Source organism: Lipotes vexillifer, unplaced genomic scaffold (assembly GCF_000442215.2).
Source record: "Lipotes vexillifer unplaced genomic scaffold, Lipotes_vexillifer_v1.1 scaffold329, whole genome shotgun sequence".
Taxonomy (NCBI): domain Eukaryota; kingdom Metazoa; phylum Chordata; class Mammalia; order Artiodactyla; family Lipotidae; genus Lipotes; species Lipotes vexillifer.
In genome coordinates, this window is record NW_006774067.1 from 4893327 (window position 1) to 4912920 (window position 19594).

The 19594-nt window shown below is 42.8% G+C and overlaps 1 protein-coding gene across 1 annotated transcript in view; it reads right to left on the reverse strand.

The window, feature by feature from the left end:
• TPH2 (tryptophan hydroxylase 2) overlaps positions 1 to 19594 on the reverse strand; it is an 89557-nt gene that overhangs the window by 63099 nt on the left and 6864 nt on the right. Inside the window, exon 5 of the mRNA XM_007448770.1 lies at positions 15853 to 15920. Coding sequence (XP_007448832.1) covers positions 15853 to 15920 — 68 coding nt within the window. The remainder of the gene's footprint in view (positions 1 to 15852; positions 15921 to 19594) is intronic.

The following is a 19594-nucleotide window of genomic DNA, read 5'->3' on the forward strand; positions in this document are numbered from 1 at the left end:
CCCCCCCCCCCGCCCTGCATTTTACAGATAAGGATATTAAGCCTCAGAGAAACTAAGCCATTTGACTAAACTCATGGTGCCAAGCTTAAAATCCAGTCTGTCAGGCTCAGGACTGGCTGTGGTCTTAACTGATTAGTGTACACCAATGAAATAAAAAATTTATCCCAGGTACCGGCTTATTTTCACATACCAAATTAAAATAAGGCTTATAGGTATATGTACTTATATAGAGAAAATCTCATATACAATCATGTAATCATGATACTCGCATGTACTTGTATAGATCTCATAAAATACTTTCATATATATTCACTCATTTAACCTTCTCAGTAAGACCGGTAGGTAGTGCTTGGGGCACCAGGAATGCAGGGACACCTATTTTTTTTTTAAACTTTGAGATCTGACATTTGAAAAATAAAAATTGTCATGAGAAAAACCAAAATGTGTTGCACTTCTCTGTCCTTGTTATGGGTTAGTGGGCTTTTTGTGAATTATACATGAGAAGAATGACAGAGGGGTGTCCTGATCTTTCTAGGGCCTAGGACATATACCCACATATCATTATGCATCTATCTCTGAGTACATGTCATAACGTGTATGTAATAAGCATCATATCCCAGTGTCCTAAAACTGCTCTGGCCTACAACTAAAGTCACTTAAGTACTCCACATTCTAGAGAAAGCTCTCAGCAGTTGGAGCCAACCATCTCCCTGCAGGGCTTGTGAAGAGGTGGCAGAAATGGCTCTACCACCAACAAACCCCCCTCGTACTACCGTTCCCACCCCACCCCCAAACTTCACCTACCAGTCCAACAGGGAATCAGACATGCAGGATTGTGGGGAAGGCTGGTGTGAGAAGCAAAGGCCCCGTTCCTTCTCCTTGGAGGGCGGAAGGCTGTGCCACAAGAATCACTTGTAAGGACTGCGGGCGCCCTCAAGAAGTAGGGTCTGGCCTCTCCTTTCCCATCTGGACGCTTGTGTAGCAGCAGGATGCCCTGCTCCCCCTGGTGCTGTCACCAGACTGGAGCAATAGAGACAGGCCCTGGGAGAGCGTCTGGAAGCCCAGGAGTACGGCGTGCTATGGGGGAGACGAGGGGACCCTTGACAGGTGTCCTCTGAAACTTGAGGTTTGTGTGAACATGGAGCCTGATGCCCAGTGAAATCTAGAAATTCCCATGGGACCCAATGTGGTGTGCCTGGTAGGAAGATGGGGAAGCCCCACCCCATCCAGGTCTGCTCAGTTCTCAGGAGACAGAAGAATGCTCCAGGGGCTCCCCTCATCCCTGGCGAGGAAGTGCTAAAGGCCAGGTGCATGAGGGGTACCCAAGTTACGATGTGGCCAACCTGGAGAAAAGGATGATGTTGTGAGCACTGAAAGGCCAAGGGAGGACAGGAAGCTTATCTGCAGGGGTGGAAGTGGAGGAAATGGTCTTACCCCAAGAAGATTACACACAACACTATGCAGAGACCATTTCAACAGAGACCACCGCATCAGAAAGAACCTGTCCAAACCAGGGTGAGAGGGGCCAGAGGCCTGCCCACCCCTGACATTCTCACGATCCTGCAAAAAGCCCTCAGCCTCCTCTCAGCTCCCAACTCCAGAGGAACTAGGTCCTAGAAGAGAGAAGGAAAGGTATCTCAGAACCGTACACACACACACACACACACACAGTCCAAAGAACTCAGGAGGAAGAGAATACACTTTGAATCAAATTTAAGATTAATCTTTTTTTAAATGAATGGGACTAGGTCTTAAATACCCCAATGAGACTCTACTAATAATTGAAAATGAAAGGAAATTAGTTGTTGCTAAGGAACTTGCTTCCCAGCAGGAAAGTAGGATTCAACACGATACAGTGGAAAGCAGTGATAAAATAAAACCATTTTACGTTGGTATAAACCCCAACAAGATGAGACTCCTCAACAAACTAATTACAAGTGAACATTATCCTTAGCTCTCTAGGGAATCTCCTCCATTTATATGGAATTAGTTGAGCTTCCAGAATTCTTAACACCCACCAAAATTATTATTCACAGATTCCTAATTTACTGGAGAAAAACAGAAGTGACTTTCAGCAGTTTCCACTCAGTGCAGATTCTGCCCTCTTGCCAAAGAATGGCAAACTAAGACTTTACAAACACGACAGGGAACCATTGCTCAGTGAAGACAGTACAAGGAAAAGGGCTGAAACCTTCACTGTCAGGATTTAGCTCGACAATAGGAAAAGCTTCCTGGTGCAATATGTGACTAAGAGATGACTAAGAACTCTCTCTGGAAATACTGAAGACTGTGGGAGGCATCTTTCTGCCTGTAAGGTTAAATCCCACTCTTCCTAGAGGCAGGGCGATGATTCTGAAAAAACCTGCGCATTCCCTGCAGAGAGGAGAAAGTAGAAAGTGCATAGACAAACCTAACTGGGGGCAGGTACCGATAGAGTTACTCTATGTTAAGTCCTGAGCTTGTTAGAACAATGCTGTTTAACAAACACATTCTTACACTGAAATCCAGGGACATAAACCCCACTGGGGCTGAAATTATGGGAGTTCGTCTCTCTCCAGCCAGATGAATAAGCAATAATGCTTTTGTTTTAATTATTTGTTTGATCTTCCCCTCCAGCAGGTCCAACAGCAAAGCTCCTTTTCTTATACATATTTCTTTTCATCTGGGGAATTGGAAAACCTTTGATTATGGTGGTACAGCCTGGCTACCTCCTGGAGTCCTTGCTGCTAGAATTCCTAAGGTGAGATGCAGTTTCTCTGCTTGTGTTATCTTTAAAGGAACTCCAGTGCGGGGAAGCAATTCCCCTATTCAGTGGAGGAAGACGAGACAGGCTGAAGTTGATAGTATTTACATCAAGATGGCAAGACTGAATCACAGTGCAGACCGTGTTCTTTAGAAACAGTTGGATTTCCTCAGTGGCAAGGACTGAACAGAGCAGAAGGGAACCTGAGAATTGGTTGAGGGGGGTGCCAGTGAATCTCGCAGAAACAGTTAGGAATGAACTCATTTTCTATTTTATTTCATTACATGTTCCTCCGGGCTGGAGATGCCTCACTTATTCAAGACCTGTTTATCTGCCTGGAATAAACCGTCCCTTTCATCTCCGCCTCATCTTTTCTCTCCTTCCCCACCTTAGGCATTTCTCTTGTGATTGACACTTCTACCTGGGGGTGCCGAAGGGAAATGAGAACGGGAAATATGTAAAAATCCACCCTCTTTGCAACTCATTAGCAATTAGTGGCTCCTCTAAGGGTTTGGACAAAGCCTTTGGAGAACGATTATTGGAACATGAAGGCAGGAGGTCTCTGTTCTTCCTCGAATTATGAGATGTGTGTGCTGCACTCCCAATGGGCATACCCTGAATTCTGCATCATTTCCAGGGAGCTATCTATAATTCACCCTGTCTCCTCATTCAAGAAAGCACATGAGAATACAGAAAAGTGAGACTGACATTATTCCAACATTATTCTAAGAATAATCTTGATTTTGATCTAATGTAATTTTAAAAAGGAAACATTCATCATTCACAAAACTTAATTATTAATCATTACCCAGCATTTGTTTACTTCTAACAACTGAGGGGACACACCAATGTGTAGAAATTTCAATCAGTACTGAGTACTGACTCTCACCCATAGCCAGTGACGTAATGTCACCTAGTACTATGCTGGCTGGTACCCCCTTCATAAATAGTATCATCTGCAGCCAGGTGTCGCCAGAGTAGAGCCATATAGTCAATAAGTGTTCCACAAGATGATGGCTTACGCCTTTGAGACCGGAAAAAAATGTTGCTACAAGCCAGAAAAAAAAATCCTCAGTAGGGTGGATGAATTCCGTTAAAGTTTAACCAGAAAGCAAATGACATTTTTATCTACTGATTTTTAAGAGTCAGTGAGAAAAGTCTAAGGCTCTCGAATTTGATAAAATTACACTTCAGAATTCAGACCATAGAGGACACTCAATAACTTTATGATAAAATACTATCAGTAATACTCAGGGGAAAAAAACAAGTAAAATATCCAAAATTACTATTCTGCTAAATCTATCCCCCCATTACCATGTACACTCCTGGAAGACAGGGATTTTTGTTTGCTTTGTTCATTTTTATATCCCTGCCCCACAGAGTTAAGCCTAGAACAGATAGGTGTTCAATAAATAATATTCGTTGAATATGTAAATCAACCAATCAGACCAAAACAAGCTATGCACTTAAAGTTTGAGAAAACAGTATAGTTGTTTATATATGTTTATATCTGCCAGGAAGTCTGGCAGATAGGCATTTGTCTTACCTCATCCCTACCTCATGTATTTTAATTGCTATGGAAAAAGCAACTCTAAGACTGAGATTTTAAGAAGTTTTCTGGTAACTTCCGATTAACCTTATGTCCTGCTTACTTTACAGGTAGGGGTTTCTCTTTTCTAATTTTCTCACTCAGGTTTTCGAGGTATTGTCACCCATCGCACTTATAGCCAAAATTTTCACCTGGAAAGAAAGCGGCCTATGCAGACCCAAAGGGACATAAATAAACACAGAGATGTTTCCTTGGCTAGATATCTTAATGAATGAACTCTCAAAGCCACAGACACAATGATTAAATGCTATTTTTCAAAAAGGAAACTCACAAACCAAATCTTGAGTTATACCAAGATTTGAAACCATTCAAGTCATCTGACATTAAGTGGCTTGATAAGGGGTTCATTGGATGAGGAGATTGGGCAGACTGGGACAGCTAAATTACACCAGAAAGAAAACGTAAAGGCACAAACTCATTTTCAGCAAGTCCCCTAGGCTAGTCAGGTAAAGAGCATTTATGATCACATATTTTATTTGCTTTTGCAAATGAGTTTTGCGCACGTGAATTTTCGTAAATGAGTCTACGGGCCCTAAGGAACTTTCAGATGGTAGCAAACAGAAACGTTAGTTTGTTTTGTTCACATTGTTAATATTGGTGCTGCCTTTACAAGAGACATAATGAAAATAAACTACTGCACCTAGGGAGCCTCAGGGAGAGGGAAGATTTAACTCCTGGAAATTATTTGTTTTTATTTGTCCTGTGCACCCCAGGATAGGGCTTCTCACCATTTTCTCACCTTGCAGAAAGCCCTTGTCACATTCTAGAGGAGTGATTTTCTTCTGCCAAAACTACCATGAAATTAAATATGAACAGCAGCAACAGTGGGTCTAACATCCACCAAACACGTGCAACACATATACAAGGGGAACTCGGGGAATGCAATCCAGAAAAGAACTAAAAGTTAAGAGCAGCCAACAATCTCAGGCCACTAGGATGAAGAGACACAGGCTAGGGTCTCCAAGAACTCCAGGTTCAATCCCATGTATCTTGCATCTTGATCAACAGGGACCAAATGTTGCTGACCACTGGGCCCTGACCTCCCTCTTTCGGTAGTAGATGAGGGAATGCAGTTTTCCTACAGTTCATAGGCCTAATAATAACATCCATTCATCCATCCATCTAACTGTAGCAATAACAATAATATAATAGCACATGACATGGATTTTGTCATATAATGCTCACCTTATACAGCAATTAAATGACTGTTTACGGTTGAGACTAAGGCTTATAGACATAGTCATCTATCCAAGATCAAACAGCTAGTAAGTGGAATAGCAGGTACTTGGATTCAGGAAGCCTAGCTCTAGAGACCCCACTCTAAACCAACACACCTCAGAGCAAGGTCTTGAGTACCTAGCATTGAGTTTGGCCTCGGTTTCCTCATTTGAAACTGAGGGAAGTAAGACAACCACACAACACAGAGTATCAGATGAGACATCATCAGCAAAGTGCCAGGGCCAATGCCTAGTACCTAACAGGTACTCGATATAGTTGGTTCACTTCCTCCAGGTGTATAGAAACGAAAACAAAAAAAAATTTCATCACTTCCCTGCAGGGTCGGGAACAGGTCTGGAGATAAAAAACCACATTCTTCCGTATAAATCCATTCACCTCTGAGACATTACTTGTGAAAGTAATTTTAATCCTTCATGTTTGTGGAAATCATTTCAAAGTAAAAATACTCATACCTCATTCTCCGTGAAAGACATCAGAATTTGGTGCAACTTCTGTCCTTGTCAGTAAGCCGTACTGTGTTAATGTTTTCCACAGCTGTGGGAGCCGTGCTATAATCAGACAACATCCTACTGAGGCATTGACGCACATCTAAAAAACCCACCAAGCCCCGAAAATGGAACGGAGAAAACTTTTCCAAATCAATTTTCCCTTTTGTCTTTCTTTGCAACTCTCAGGCTCCCTTCCTTTTCAGCCATTGAGTTGAACTCCAGGTAGAGAGAAACATTTGGCATGAAAATGATTCTCCCATAAAGCCTGACGTCTTTTAAATACTTACAAGCACTGTGCATTTCAAATATGCAGAGAATTCTATACAGAGAATAACTTTCTAGAAACCCATGTCATTTAATTCTGTTGCTCTTGTTTTCAACTTGTGTATAATACACTCATGTCAAATGTAAGTAGCTATGCAGATTTTCTTTTAAGAAAACCAAAAGAAAAAAGTGTTGCCTCTTGGGCAGAAAAAATATTTAGATTCTGCAAGAGAGGGACTCCTGAAATCCCTCATGTGAGCTTCCTCAGAAACTATTCAAGTCATCTTGGGAAATGACCCCAGCACGACGAATATTTGGGTTTGTTCTGCTTTGCAATTTACCGCTCCATTTCAAAGAAATTAAAGCATCAACAACTGGTGCTTATGCAGGACTCACAAAGTACCTCAACAGCCGCATACATCTCAGCCTCGTTCAAAAGCTGGGAAAGCAAATCAATGGAGGATAATGGAACGGGATAAAATTAGCTCAGTCGGGGAGAAAACATATTTGCCTTCTCAGGTGCCTCTTCTCAAACGGGCAGAGAAGAGAAAAAATTGAAACTTGGTCCCCCGTCACGATAAAGCCTACAGTTCATCAAGGTGACCATCTGCCAATGAAACTGATAAGGAAAATGTTATTAAGGATAAAACTTGCAACCCCTGTTAAGTTCTTTTCCCACTAAGGAAGCATAACTCTTCCCTTTCATTCTTCCTCTACCTTCTATTTATGTTTCCAATTAAGATTTGTCTGTCTAAAAATCGGTAATGTGGCACTCACGAGCCCTATTAGTAATGTATTCCTCTAAGCTACATTCTAAAACCAAGCAGGATCCATAAATCATGCCTCTTCTTGCATGAAATGAGAAATGCTACGGTCAACTGAAATTTCTGGAAAGGTGGAGAGGTGAAGCCACCCCAGTTATTTTTCTGCAATTTGCAATAATTGCAAATGCCTCCTTGGAAAAACTCAGCATCAGTAATCCTCCAGCTCACACGTAAACTAAATCATCACACAGCTACCTATGAGCAGGGAAACCCCAGTATGCACAGCATTGGGCATCCGGAGGTAAGAGGAGGGGCAGCAAACAGCTCTACCCCGTATCTGTCTGGAGCCTTTGTCTCTATCATCCATTTCCTTCCTTTTCTGTACAAACCTATGGCTGACTCCTGCTGAGCCACCTAGTGAAGGGAAAACTGAGGAGACCTCCTGAGAAGTGAGATGTTGGCTTGGAAGCCCAATATGTTTATTCCAAGGCAAATCCATTCCACAATTATGTATCTATTCAACATCTTAGAATGCACCGCATATTACTGAATCTTAGCTCCAGAAGGTTTCATTTGACAACACGTGGTATTTGGGGCTGTGGGTGGGAGGAAAGAAGGTGGTAAGAAAATGCCCCTCTCTGCTTTGATGGGGAGAGGAGGTTAGAATCATCACTATTCCATGTTGAATGAGAGAATTTTCTCTCTCTCTCCCTGATGGGGCTGAGCAGAAAATTCACAAGCTCGCCCAAATTGAATGAGCCTGCTGGGCTGGGTGATTGCACTTTTCAAATATGCCAGTCCCCATTTGGGGCTATTTTGTTTTAGAGTCTCTGTTTAGCTGTGTACTTACACTCCAAGCAAATGAATCACAAAGGGTGCAATTTTGTAAATCAAAAAATCAAGAAATTAAATAGGCTAGCAGCTAGAAAAAGCCAGAGAGGGACAAATCCCTGGCAATTGTTTTTCAAGCCTCAGCCCAGCTGTGTTTATTTCCAGCCGATATATATCCCACGAGGGTCAGGCTTCGGGCGGGAGGAGATGACCACAGGGCCTGAGAGAGCAGAGCAAAGTCGCTGTGCAGGGCGAGGACGTGGCTCTAACATGCCAGGGCCAGGCAGATGTCCTGGGCGCCTGTCCTGGGCACCTCGGAGAGACAGCGCAGCCTTGAAGTCAGACAGGCTCCATAGAGTCTGAAGTGTATTAAGTACACACAAGAAATGTGCATTTCAAATATGCTGAATTCTGTAAAGAGAAGAATGACTTTTTAAAATGCCAAGTCCCTTCGTTCTGTCACTGTTATAGTCAACCTGTGTATGATGCCACCTATGTCAAAGGGAAGTGCTATGGCCACTTCCAGACCGAAAAGGAGAAGGAAAGAAAAAATGCGCCTTCTTGAGCAAAGAAAGACACTTAGATTCTGTAAGAGAAGTACCCGTGAGAGTGATCTTATTCAGAAACTGTTCTGGTCACTGGGAAATAAACCTAGAACGACAAAATATTTACTTTCATTCTACTCTTCAATCTACTACTCAATTTCAGAGAAATTAAAGCATCAACAACTGGTGTTTATGCAGGTGACACAATCTGCTGTGTCACCTTTAGTAAGTTTCTTAATGTCTCTGAACCTCAGTTTCCTTATCTTCATAATGAGAGCAGTAATGACACCTATCTCAAAGGCTTATTGTGAGGCTAATGAGAGACCATAAGCAACGAGTTTAACACAATGTCCAGCACGTGGCAGGAATTTAACAAAAGGAAGCTAAAACTACCTGAGCCTGACGGCTGGGAAGTCCAGCTTTGGTGAACATTTCTACCACCATCAGCCATTCAGAAATGAGTCCAACACACCCCAGCCACCATTTGCTCCCTCTAACCTTAGCTGAGACTCAGTGGCCTGCGAAGGCTTTGGAGAGAGTCAATTTTTCAGACTGAAGAAGCAAGCTGTGCGCATGAGTTACCTGAAACTGCAGTGCACACACACACACACACACACACACACACACACACACACACACACACACACACACACACACACCGCATATTTTTTTAAAAGCTCCTTTAACCCAGTCCATCGTGGAGCCTGAAATTCCCTAACTCATTCACTCCTTATGGTACTTTGTTCATTTTAGGTGAGCTTAACAGACGATTGGAATCAAGGAACCATCAGCTACTTAACACTTGATAATAATAATCATATCTATCACAGATTCAACACCAGTTTGTACCAACCAGCCCTGTAATCACTGATAATCCTCCCAACCATACAAGGTAGATATTGTGCCTATTTTAAGATGAGAGCACTGAGACCCAGAGACTAGGTCAGTGCTCACAGCCACAGAGCTTGTAAGTGATGGAGCAGGAATTCAAACCCAGTTCTGTTTAGCTCCAAAGCCTATACATTCTGCCACATGTTCCACTACACCATGCTACCTCTGCTTTCATGAGAATTAGTTCTGCAGAAAATGCATTAGTACCCACTGTGGTAGAGCAGTTAGGGAGGGTCTTAAAGAAATAAAATTAAACACAATTTAAATGTATTTGGTAGCCAGCCTCCAAGACAGTCCCTAATGAACCCTACCTCCTGGTATCAATGCCTGTGTGTAGTCCCCTCCCACAGTGTATCAGAGTTGGGCTATGAAACCAACAGAGTGTATCAGGAGTGATGGTAAGTCACTTCTGAGGCTAGGTTATAAAAAGCATGGTAGATTCTGCCCTGTTCTCTTTTGGACCACTTGATCTGGAGGAAGCCAGCTGCCATATCTTAAGGACACTCAGGCAAGAAACTGTGGCCTCCTGCCAACAGCCATGTGAATAACCATACTGGAAGCAGATCTTCCAGCCCCCGTCCAGCCTTCAGATGACTGCTTCCCTGGTCAACACTTTGACTCCAGCCTCATGAGAAATCCTGATGCAGAACCACCCAGCCAAGCTGCTCTTTAATTCCGGACCCTCAGAAACTTTGTGAGATAATAACTTTGTTGTTTTAAGCTGCCCAATTTGGGGGTCATTTGTTACACAGCAATGAATGATACAGTACAAAAATCAGACGGAAGTCAGGGCTTAAAGAAAGCCTTGGGCAAGGGGAGTGAAGAAGGGTATTCACCAAAGGGTAATAAAAAGATCTGGTGCATGAGGATAGACAAAAAGGAGAGATGGGTTGAAGTGAGAAAAATATTGTAACAGTAGTAGCAAATACTTATACAGCAGTTCCTGAGCAGTGTTCAAAGTGCTGTTGATATATTAGCTCATTTAATCCTTACAACAATCCTACAGAGCAGTGGTAGACTTATCCCCATTTTACAGATAAGGAAACTGAGGCACAGAAGACAAATAATTTGCAGGCGCCATTCAGCTGGTAAGTGGTGAAGCTGGAATTCACCCCAGGCAGTCCAGCTCCAATTTCTGCACTCTTAACCACTCCACACACTGTCTCTCAGATCAAAAGAGAAACTGGAGAAAGCAACAAAAGCCCTCCAAGTGGGTCAGGGGTCTGAGTAAACCCCAAGCTTTTGGTCTAGATTCCTTCATTATTGTTTTGATAAAGGTAATAATAAAGTACACCATAGAGCAACGTTCCATTGATTTCATTTTACCCTTAAAACACTCCCGGGAGAGAGGCAGAAGAGATACTATTATCTCCATTTTACAGAGGAGATACTGTTGTCTCTATTTTACTGAGGCTGAGCGATGTTAAGGAATCACTTGGATCCCTCAATCTGAAATCAAATGAGTTTCCTTGGCAAATTAGGGAATTTTTCAACTTTAAGCAAATTCTGATATGTTGGAACTCCCTTGTTTACCTTACTCATTGATATTTGCATTTACCTGTTTACATTTCAGATTCCACGGACTAACAAAATAATAAATCAAAGAGGAAGCAACCCCATGAAAAGAACATGAGACTCATATACCACCTCAATTTCAACCAGAAGAAAACACGTTCATAACAAAACACAATCACAGTAATATTCAATTTAAGCAAACAAGAGTGGCAAAATTAAAGTCAGAGCTCGGGGCCTCTTTCCAAGACAGTAAGATGGACTGAAATAACTACGGCTACCCCTACCAAGGATATAATTAAATTAAATATGCATGCCCATTGTTGAGGAATAATCATTACAGTAGCTCCCAAAGAAAAAGGTGTTTATTTCTGGTCAGTTGAAAAAATATATATTACTGAGTTTTCTTCCCCAACAATACAGCAATTGTGAAACCTACAGAAACATAGCAAAGCTAATGCCAGGCTTAAAATATGAAGGTGCCAATGGCAGAGAACTGGAGGGTTTCAGACAAACCTAACAGCTACACTATCACAGTCATAATTTTCTCTTCCCCCTCATGTCATCTGTCCCCCTCCCCCAAGCACTTCCATTTCATCTGAACTGCACACCTATAGGCCCTTCACACTGTCTAATCACGGGGGCTTCTTTTTCTGTTTATACTAGGATTTCTTTTATTTGTGTGGAGGAGGACAGGGTGTGATCTGCCCGTTGTCTCACCGATTATTTTAGAAGCAGTGCCCTCCCCATCCACAGCCTTCCTTCTCAGGTGTGCTATGGAGAATGATATTTGCATTAATGAATGTTTCCCCTGCCGTTACTGGTCAGGCAGTTAGGCCTTCCAGACCTTCGTGGCCCCGCAGCTCAGGTCTGTCTGCGGGCCTCTGGGTAATCAATCCTGTTTCTTGGCAACGCTGTCAATCAGAAACTCCCCTGAGTGGCACCTATCAACAGTTCCCAGCAGGCTGAACGTCCCCACTCCCTCTCCCCTTTAGGTTTCCTGGTAACACAGACTTTGAGCCTGCTGTTGTCCCATCATGGAGTGGAATTTGTTTTCATTTTTCTCTGCTTGTGTTGATTCTTTCCCCCCGCTTTATCCTCTCAAGACTATCATAGAAAATACAGTATTCAACACGAATTCCCCAGAGGGCTTCTTGGCCGTGATTTCAATATACATTATTCTGTATTTCTCTTCTTTTCCTTCTCTTGATCTTTTGACACCTCAGACTCCATCCTGCCAATTGCTACAACACCACCACCAAATACACCACCATATATTGGACTTCTTCTCAGTGCCCATAAACCTGAACGAATTACCAACAGGGAATTGAGTTATTCTCCCCATGTCCAAACAGTCCCTAATCTTAGCATTACCAAACTATATTTGCAGAGACGGCACATGCTGGATTTTTCAGGACCACCCCAATTTCAGATAATCTTCTCTTCAAGCCAGTGGTTCCAAGCTTTGGTCTGGAAAATCAAATCGCAGCATGCTGCCAGAAGCCACACAAATGAGCTTATTTTAAGTAATTATTGTATTGACGTCTTTTTCCTTTGCTCACTCGGAAAGCCATCAGCACTAGAGAAATACATATTGCAATTAGAAATTGCATCTTTATTTTCTGTTAAACCAAAAGGAAACCTTCCTTACTGCATGGCACACTGGAGACCGTGGCTCAGACCCACTTGGGATTTGTGAGCACCTGTGCCCCACCCCACCAGCACTATTGCATGAGCTTGCACGCGCATGTGCGTGCACGCACACACACACACACACACACACACACACACACACACACACACAATGGCTAGCCCTTATCCATTCTCAAGGTCATACTCAGAGAAGCCACAGCAATGATGGCATGAGGGGCATTAAGGAACGATCCTTTTCTCTCTACTTTCCTCAAGTCTTAGGTTTGTGTTTTCCACTCCTGGCAGGCACTTTCCTCACACTGTCCACGTACAAGAAACACCTAAGGCAACGGGCGATCTGTTCTCAGTGTCTTGGCAGCTTCCCACACACCCAAATGGGAATACGATCGCTTTCTATGAAATCTCTCCATAAAGAGCGAGGTTGGTCAGCACGAAAAGTATCAGTATATGAGCAGCCTTTAAATGAGAAACTGGAGGAGTTTCCTTTCAAGGATTACTTCTAGGGACGTTTGAGCTATAGTATTTGCTAAGGTGGAGCATAAACAATGGCGTTAACATAGCTAAAGAATAAACCAGTAGATCAACAGGAAACTGAAGACAGCCTGAGGAAAGGGAGAGGGAGGATGTAATAGCAGCAACAGGCACTTATGATCACAAATCATGTGCCATCTCCATGCTCAATACAGCATAGCATTCTCTTTCGTATCCTGACATACGTCCCAGATGGAGGACCTGAGAGGCAGAGTGAGGCTGCTCACCCAGCTAGGAAGCAGTGGAGCTACAACTCCAACACCACATTGCCTGACTCCAAAACCCTAGGTTTTAATCACTTTGTTATTCTACGTAGCCAGCATTGTCCAGGGGAGAGGGTTAATGTCCCTGGATTCCAAACTCTCTTAGCTAAACGCCCTTTGCTTTGACTCTGTATCCACCAAATAGTGTAATTTGGCCTCTCTGGGGTCATGACAGGGGGAGTTTTGCAAGTGCTGTGAGAGTGGTTTCTCCCTGTGTAATGATGAATTGGTGGTGCCCTGCCTACCTCAGCCTCCTGAACTAAGAGTCAGGCCCCTCCAAACTGGGACCAGATGCTGGAATGCTCTACCTGCATGCAGCCCTCCTTTGTATAAAACCTCCACCAACACGTCCAACCTCCAGTTTTTACTTTTGTCTTCCATAGACACCACACCTCAATTTCACGCCTTAGCTAAGGGAAAATGGCAAATGCAAACTCTTGTTGACACTTTGAGGGCCTCACCCTCCATTGTTTTAACTATATGCTCTTTTCCTCTCCTCTCCACGTAAGTATGTTTTCTTTAAAACCGTAAGACCCCCCATTATCAATGTTCCTTGAAACTGGTTGACTTATACATACCAGTTTTATTAGTGCCACCACATTATCAGCTTGTCCTTGTCCAGTTTCTTGGCTCTAGTAAGAAGAAATAACTAATATTTGAGGTAGTCCCTTGGTCACCATGCTAACAAAATCTTTTATGTACATACATACATATTTTGTTCTTATATATATAATACATTACATACAGCATCTATGTACAAAATACATTTTTATCTATCTGTTTTATTTAAAGAGAAAGGCTCTGCCAAGAACTGAGCTTTTACCAAGTCCTAGGCAAGTCATGCCCCAAAGGCCTGTCCTGCCTACACTCATCTATGCAGATATGACCTGATTCCACAGGGAAGATCTGTGAACCAAGGGGTACCAGTATTAAAGCTCCATTTATCAGGGCCTGATGTGAAAAAGTGAATGTGGCCTATCAGAGTCCTCTCTTGGCATTTGCCTGGGAAACACTGGGAGATGGATCTAGTGAGTGATGGTGCTGAGGGTGAAAAGGGGGCATGAGGCTGGGCTCGGGCCAGGACAAGCTGTGAGCATGCTGACGTTGTGAGGGGGCAGAAAGTCACAGTTGTCTAAAGAGGGTCGAGAACCTGCTTGGAACAGAGGAGACTGGACTGGAGTAGACACACGTGGGAAAGCGTGTGCCAAAGAATCTTGGTTTTCATGCTAATAAGCATGGTGGAGAAAGAATGAAGGATGTCTAGGGCTTGGGAGAAGGAAGAGGAGAGCAACAAAGCATCAAAGGAGGTTAGAAATGAGCAAATGACTGTCATTCAAAGGTGTGGTTGGGAATCCTCTCACTTTGCTTTAAGCACCTATATGTCAGATTCCTTTAAAAAAAAAAAAAAAAAAAAAAGCAAACACCGGTACCCGCTGTAACACGTGTAATGTCCTAAATTCTCACCAAAGACAAACTTGCCCTACAGGACAGTCAAGATTCTCACTAGTCTCAACTAGAATAAGAAACACACTTCCCTACCAGGTATGGATTTACGTTTTGCTCTGATCAGAAGATTCATGTAGCTGATCACATACCAAAGGAAAGACAGTGACTGTGCTACAATGGTCTGTAAGTTTTATTAGTGTGAGCAGAATAACATCCATTCCAGCTTTCTAGGTGTGGCCTGCGGTCACGACCACTGCATTGTTGCCGGTCACAAACCTCCTGTCACTTCCACTTAGCACGACGCACTATGCACAGTCCTCAGCCCAGTCCTGAGGCTCTCCAGTTGCATCCCAACACTGATCCTAGACTGGATATGAAACTCTTCCATAAACCCTCCAGTTTATAGGAAGCTTCCCTTTTCCTGTAAAGCAAACACATTTCTATTATGGCAGCTTACATGGGTCTTTTCACCATTCTTGCTGAATCCTCTACTTTCACTGGGGAAGCTGGCCATGGAAGGGGGTTACTGAAAAGTCAAAAGTAAAATTACGGCTTCCCTGGTGGCGCAGTGGTTGGGAGTTCGCCTGCCAATGTAGGGGACACGGGTTCGTGCCCCGGTCTGGGAGGATCCCACGTGCTGTGGAGCGGCTGGGCCCGTGAGCCATGGCCGCTGAGCCTGAGCGTCCAGAGCCTGTGCTCCGCGGCGGGAGGGGCCGCGACGGTGGGAGGCCCGCGTACCGAAAAAAAAAAAAAAAAGTAAAATTAAAACACATTTTCCAGGCCCTGAAGAGTGTACAAAGATGGATCCTTGCCTTAGCTGAGCTATGAGTACAATGGTGAAAACGTAGCACTTGGTATGTGACCCGCAGCTCTCATTATTTTACAATTATATCCCGGATGTCAAATGTCTGTGTTGGCATTTAAAGCCTACAGAGCTGGTGAGTGTTTAAAATGGTTCATGTCTACTTTCTGCAAAAGTTAAAGTGAAGAGAAGACAGGTCTGTTTAACACAGCATGTGTTTTTCCTAACTCACCAGCAACAAGTCACAGGGAAGAGTTACACAGGTACTTACTATTTATAACCCATGGCTACATCCACAAAATACTTCCTTCTCTGTCGATAGACATTGTCTTTAAATCCCTTAAACAGAAAAGAGATTAAGTTATTTAACAGACTGCCAAAAAAATTAGCTGCAGAAGACCTAAAAAAAAAATCACTGTGATGTTTATTGAGTGTCCAATTCAAATGTAAATTTTTTTCCTTGGATAACCACCTTGATGACACAGGCAGAAGCGAATTGTACTTACGGCAAAACCTCATTAAATTTGGGCTGTCTTAATTTGGGACGTGTGGGAATTCAGACTAAAGTTAACCTTTCCATGAAGTAGGCAGAACGGCTTAGTTAAGCAAACTGATATTGTGAAAAATATCCTTTGGTTTTCAAGTATCATTTACATGTAATTGATCTTAAGTACAAATTAATCTTATCTATTCATTAAAATAGGTCCCTTTAACATGGATTTTTCACTAAGAACCTAAATTTAATTGCTTTGTGTAAATTACCAATAAGTGTACATGTATTAAAATTCTATCATTCAGAATAATCATCAACACCCCAAATTAGGATGAATAAAGAGGTTTTGCTGTATGTTATGAGTACAGCCACACAACGCAAAATCGATTACAAGGGATCCACGCAAGATAGCAGGCTAGCTCCATTCCCCTGAGTTCCTATAGCTCTGACTACTCTTCAGCCAAGTTCAAGATTTTACCCATCATCATGCGCTTGGGAAATCAAACACCCTGTCTGCCATTCTCCCATCAAGTGGAATCCTTCTAAGGGGACTTCCTGGTTTACTCAAGCATCTCCTCTTGTCAACAGACTTTCCATTTTCTTTTCCTTCAGGTAGTTTCAGACAATCAGTTCTTTCCAGGGTTGTTTGTTCAGACAGCTGGAAGCCCAGCAGGAGTTGTTTCAATTTAACTTCTTACCTGCTCAACCCCTGAAAACCCGAATGGAAACCAGGACATGCTGACCAGTCTGAGAAGGAAGGCCAGGCAAGGAGACAGGCTGCAGGGGTCGTGGGCTCTGGAAGGAGAACTGGGACAGGCCCACAAAGGCCTGGACTACCTCTGCTCACCCAGTGTCCACTCAGACACTTACGCAAGGGGGCTGCTCAAGAGGAACCTCAACTCAGAGAAACTCGTTCTGTTCTCTCTTCCAGCTGAAGGAGAACTGGCCTTGAGGTCAGAAATCTTCACAGGACCGTGTGCTGAACAGAAACAAAGAACGTCCATTGCCAACAGCCTTTCTCTCAGGAAAGACAAAAGGTCACTAACAGAGGGAGAGTGCGAGTGCCCTGAGGTCACCCAAAGGCCCTGCAGAAGTGAAGTACCCCCCCCCCCTTAACGCTAGAACTTTCTTTCTTCTGCTACAAATTGGGAGTTTTTAAACAGGAGTTCATAGGCAGGCTTGCGGAGCCTTCAAATGTGTATATGCAAAATTCGTGACCATAGTTACAAAATGTGTGACCACCTTTACAAATGGGTATGTGAGCTAAGAAAAGGTCTTATGCCATAGAGGGTAGACATGGTCGCTAGAAAGTATGAATTTCAACACTCACTAGTCACACCAAGCAACCTGGTGGTGGTAAACAAGAATTCCAAGCACCTTGATTACTCAAAAAGAAAACAGCCCGTGACAAAAGGAAAAGAGTTATGTGAAAAGCTCAGCATCTGTTCCCTGGTTCCTGCCAAACCGGACACCATGGTAACAGCACCGTAATCTGCTGGGCTTCCCAGAGAATCTCGAGTATCTCTCCTTGGCAAACACCTGCACCTTTTCCAGGCATGAAAGAGAGTGATTTACTCATCATGCCTCATCAGCCTAGTGTGGCGGTGATTACACAAGTGTTATGGGTGAACCAGAGCTTCCAGCATTGAACTCTGGACTGGCAAAACAAGACAGGGATGCTAGCTACACTAGCGATTACAGAGACACAGCATTCCTTGGCCAGCCATTCTAAATTGATGCCAGGGATAAGGTTACCAGATAAAAATAGAGAACACCCATGCAATATTTGGGGCATACTTATACAAAAAAAAAATTGTTGTTTATGTGAAATGCAAATTTAACTAGGCATCGTATATTTTTATTTGCTAAATCTGGCAACTCTAGCACCCAGAGAGTATCTGCTGCACACCACTCTTCCTCTCTCAATTTAAATCAAGAGGAACTTGATTTAAATCAAGACCCAGCTGGCACCCGAAAGTGCTCAGCTGAATGTACGTTGGCTATCCCAAAAAGTCAACCTGGGGGAATACTGGAATCATTTGCAGAGCTTTAAATAACACTCCAAACCTGGACACATTCCCAGAGGTTCTGATTTAAGCACTCTGAGGTGAGACCCTGGCATAGGAAATTTTTTAGTTCTCCAGAGATTATCTGAATGGAAAGCTAGAGCCGAAAATCACTGAGTTAGGACATTAGTTCTCAAACTTTAGAGTTCATCAGAATCTCCGGCAAATCTGTTTAAATGCAGATTCCAGGGTCCGTCCCTGGAAGTTCTCATGCAGTAGGCTTCAGATGAGCCTCAACATATTGCATTTTTAATAAGCACCTTATGCAGGGACGTTGAATCACACTTTGAAAGACCCTCTCAGTGTAGATCCTTGCTACTCAAAGTGTAGTCCGCAGATCTCCACTGTAAGCCTCAACTGGGAGCTCACTAGAAATGCAGAATCTCAGGTGCACCCATCTGCATTTTGCAAAGATCCTCCACGTGATCTGTTTGTCCATTAAAGTTTAAGATGGATGGAACTACATATTTAACCCTTTCTAGGGAGCCTCAGCAGCCTGACACATTCCAAGCCCCTTCTGAGCCATCTCAGCACAAGAGTGCCATCCTAACGTAATAATCCCTGCCTTAGGACTGGAATTATTCCCAAGCACAAAAATTCCTTAGAAACTTTTTTCTATCTTCATCAAATAATATCTTATAAAAAACCACCAACTTACCAATATCAAATGGTGCATAGTGAATATTTGGTGTGCTTATAAAAGAAATACATACGGTAAAAAAAAAAAAATGATGAGTGAGGTAGGAGATTGCTAAGTACTTGCAATTATTTCAAATGGCTGCATAGAAAATAAGAGAAGGTATCATAAGGTGGGTGTAATTAGGAGTAATGGAACAAAATTAAGCCCAGGAAAATTTATGCTGGGTATTAGAATTAATTTTTTCACAGCAAGGTCAGTGGTTCCTGTGGTTGTTCTGACCCCCTTCTCCAGGCTGAGTAATTTCCAAACTAGACTAAGGGGAGCATTTGGAAATAAGAGGTTAGCAAAAAATCCTTTACTGTCCAGGCATTGATCAGGATGATTTAATACAGCATTTCCTTTCCTGGAATTAAGCATTCACTCTTGTCAAAATGCTTTCCAGTTGTTTTATTAACTAGGCTTTTCAAACACCCCCTTTGAGCTCAATAAGCATTTTATTTCCACTTTTTACATATAAAGAATTTGAGTTGCAGAAGTAAAGGAACTTGTCCAAGGTCATCCTGCAAATTAACAGCTGGTGTCTGGGCAGTCCTGTTACTGCTAAGCTCTTAAATCACGCTTCTGTGCTAATTCTGACTCCTCTGAGGTGGAGAAGGGGAAGATAAACAAATGCACGATTATTAAACACACTTCTGAGTATTTTTCTAAAGTTCAGGAGCTTACATGTGAACTGCTGGGAATTATGCTGGCAAATATAACACACTGTGTCTTTGAGCGAATTCAGCTTTTTGAAAAATCATGAAATTGAATTAGG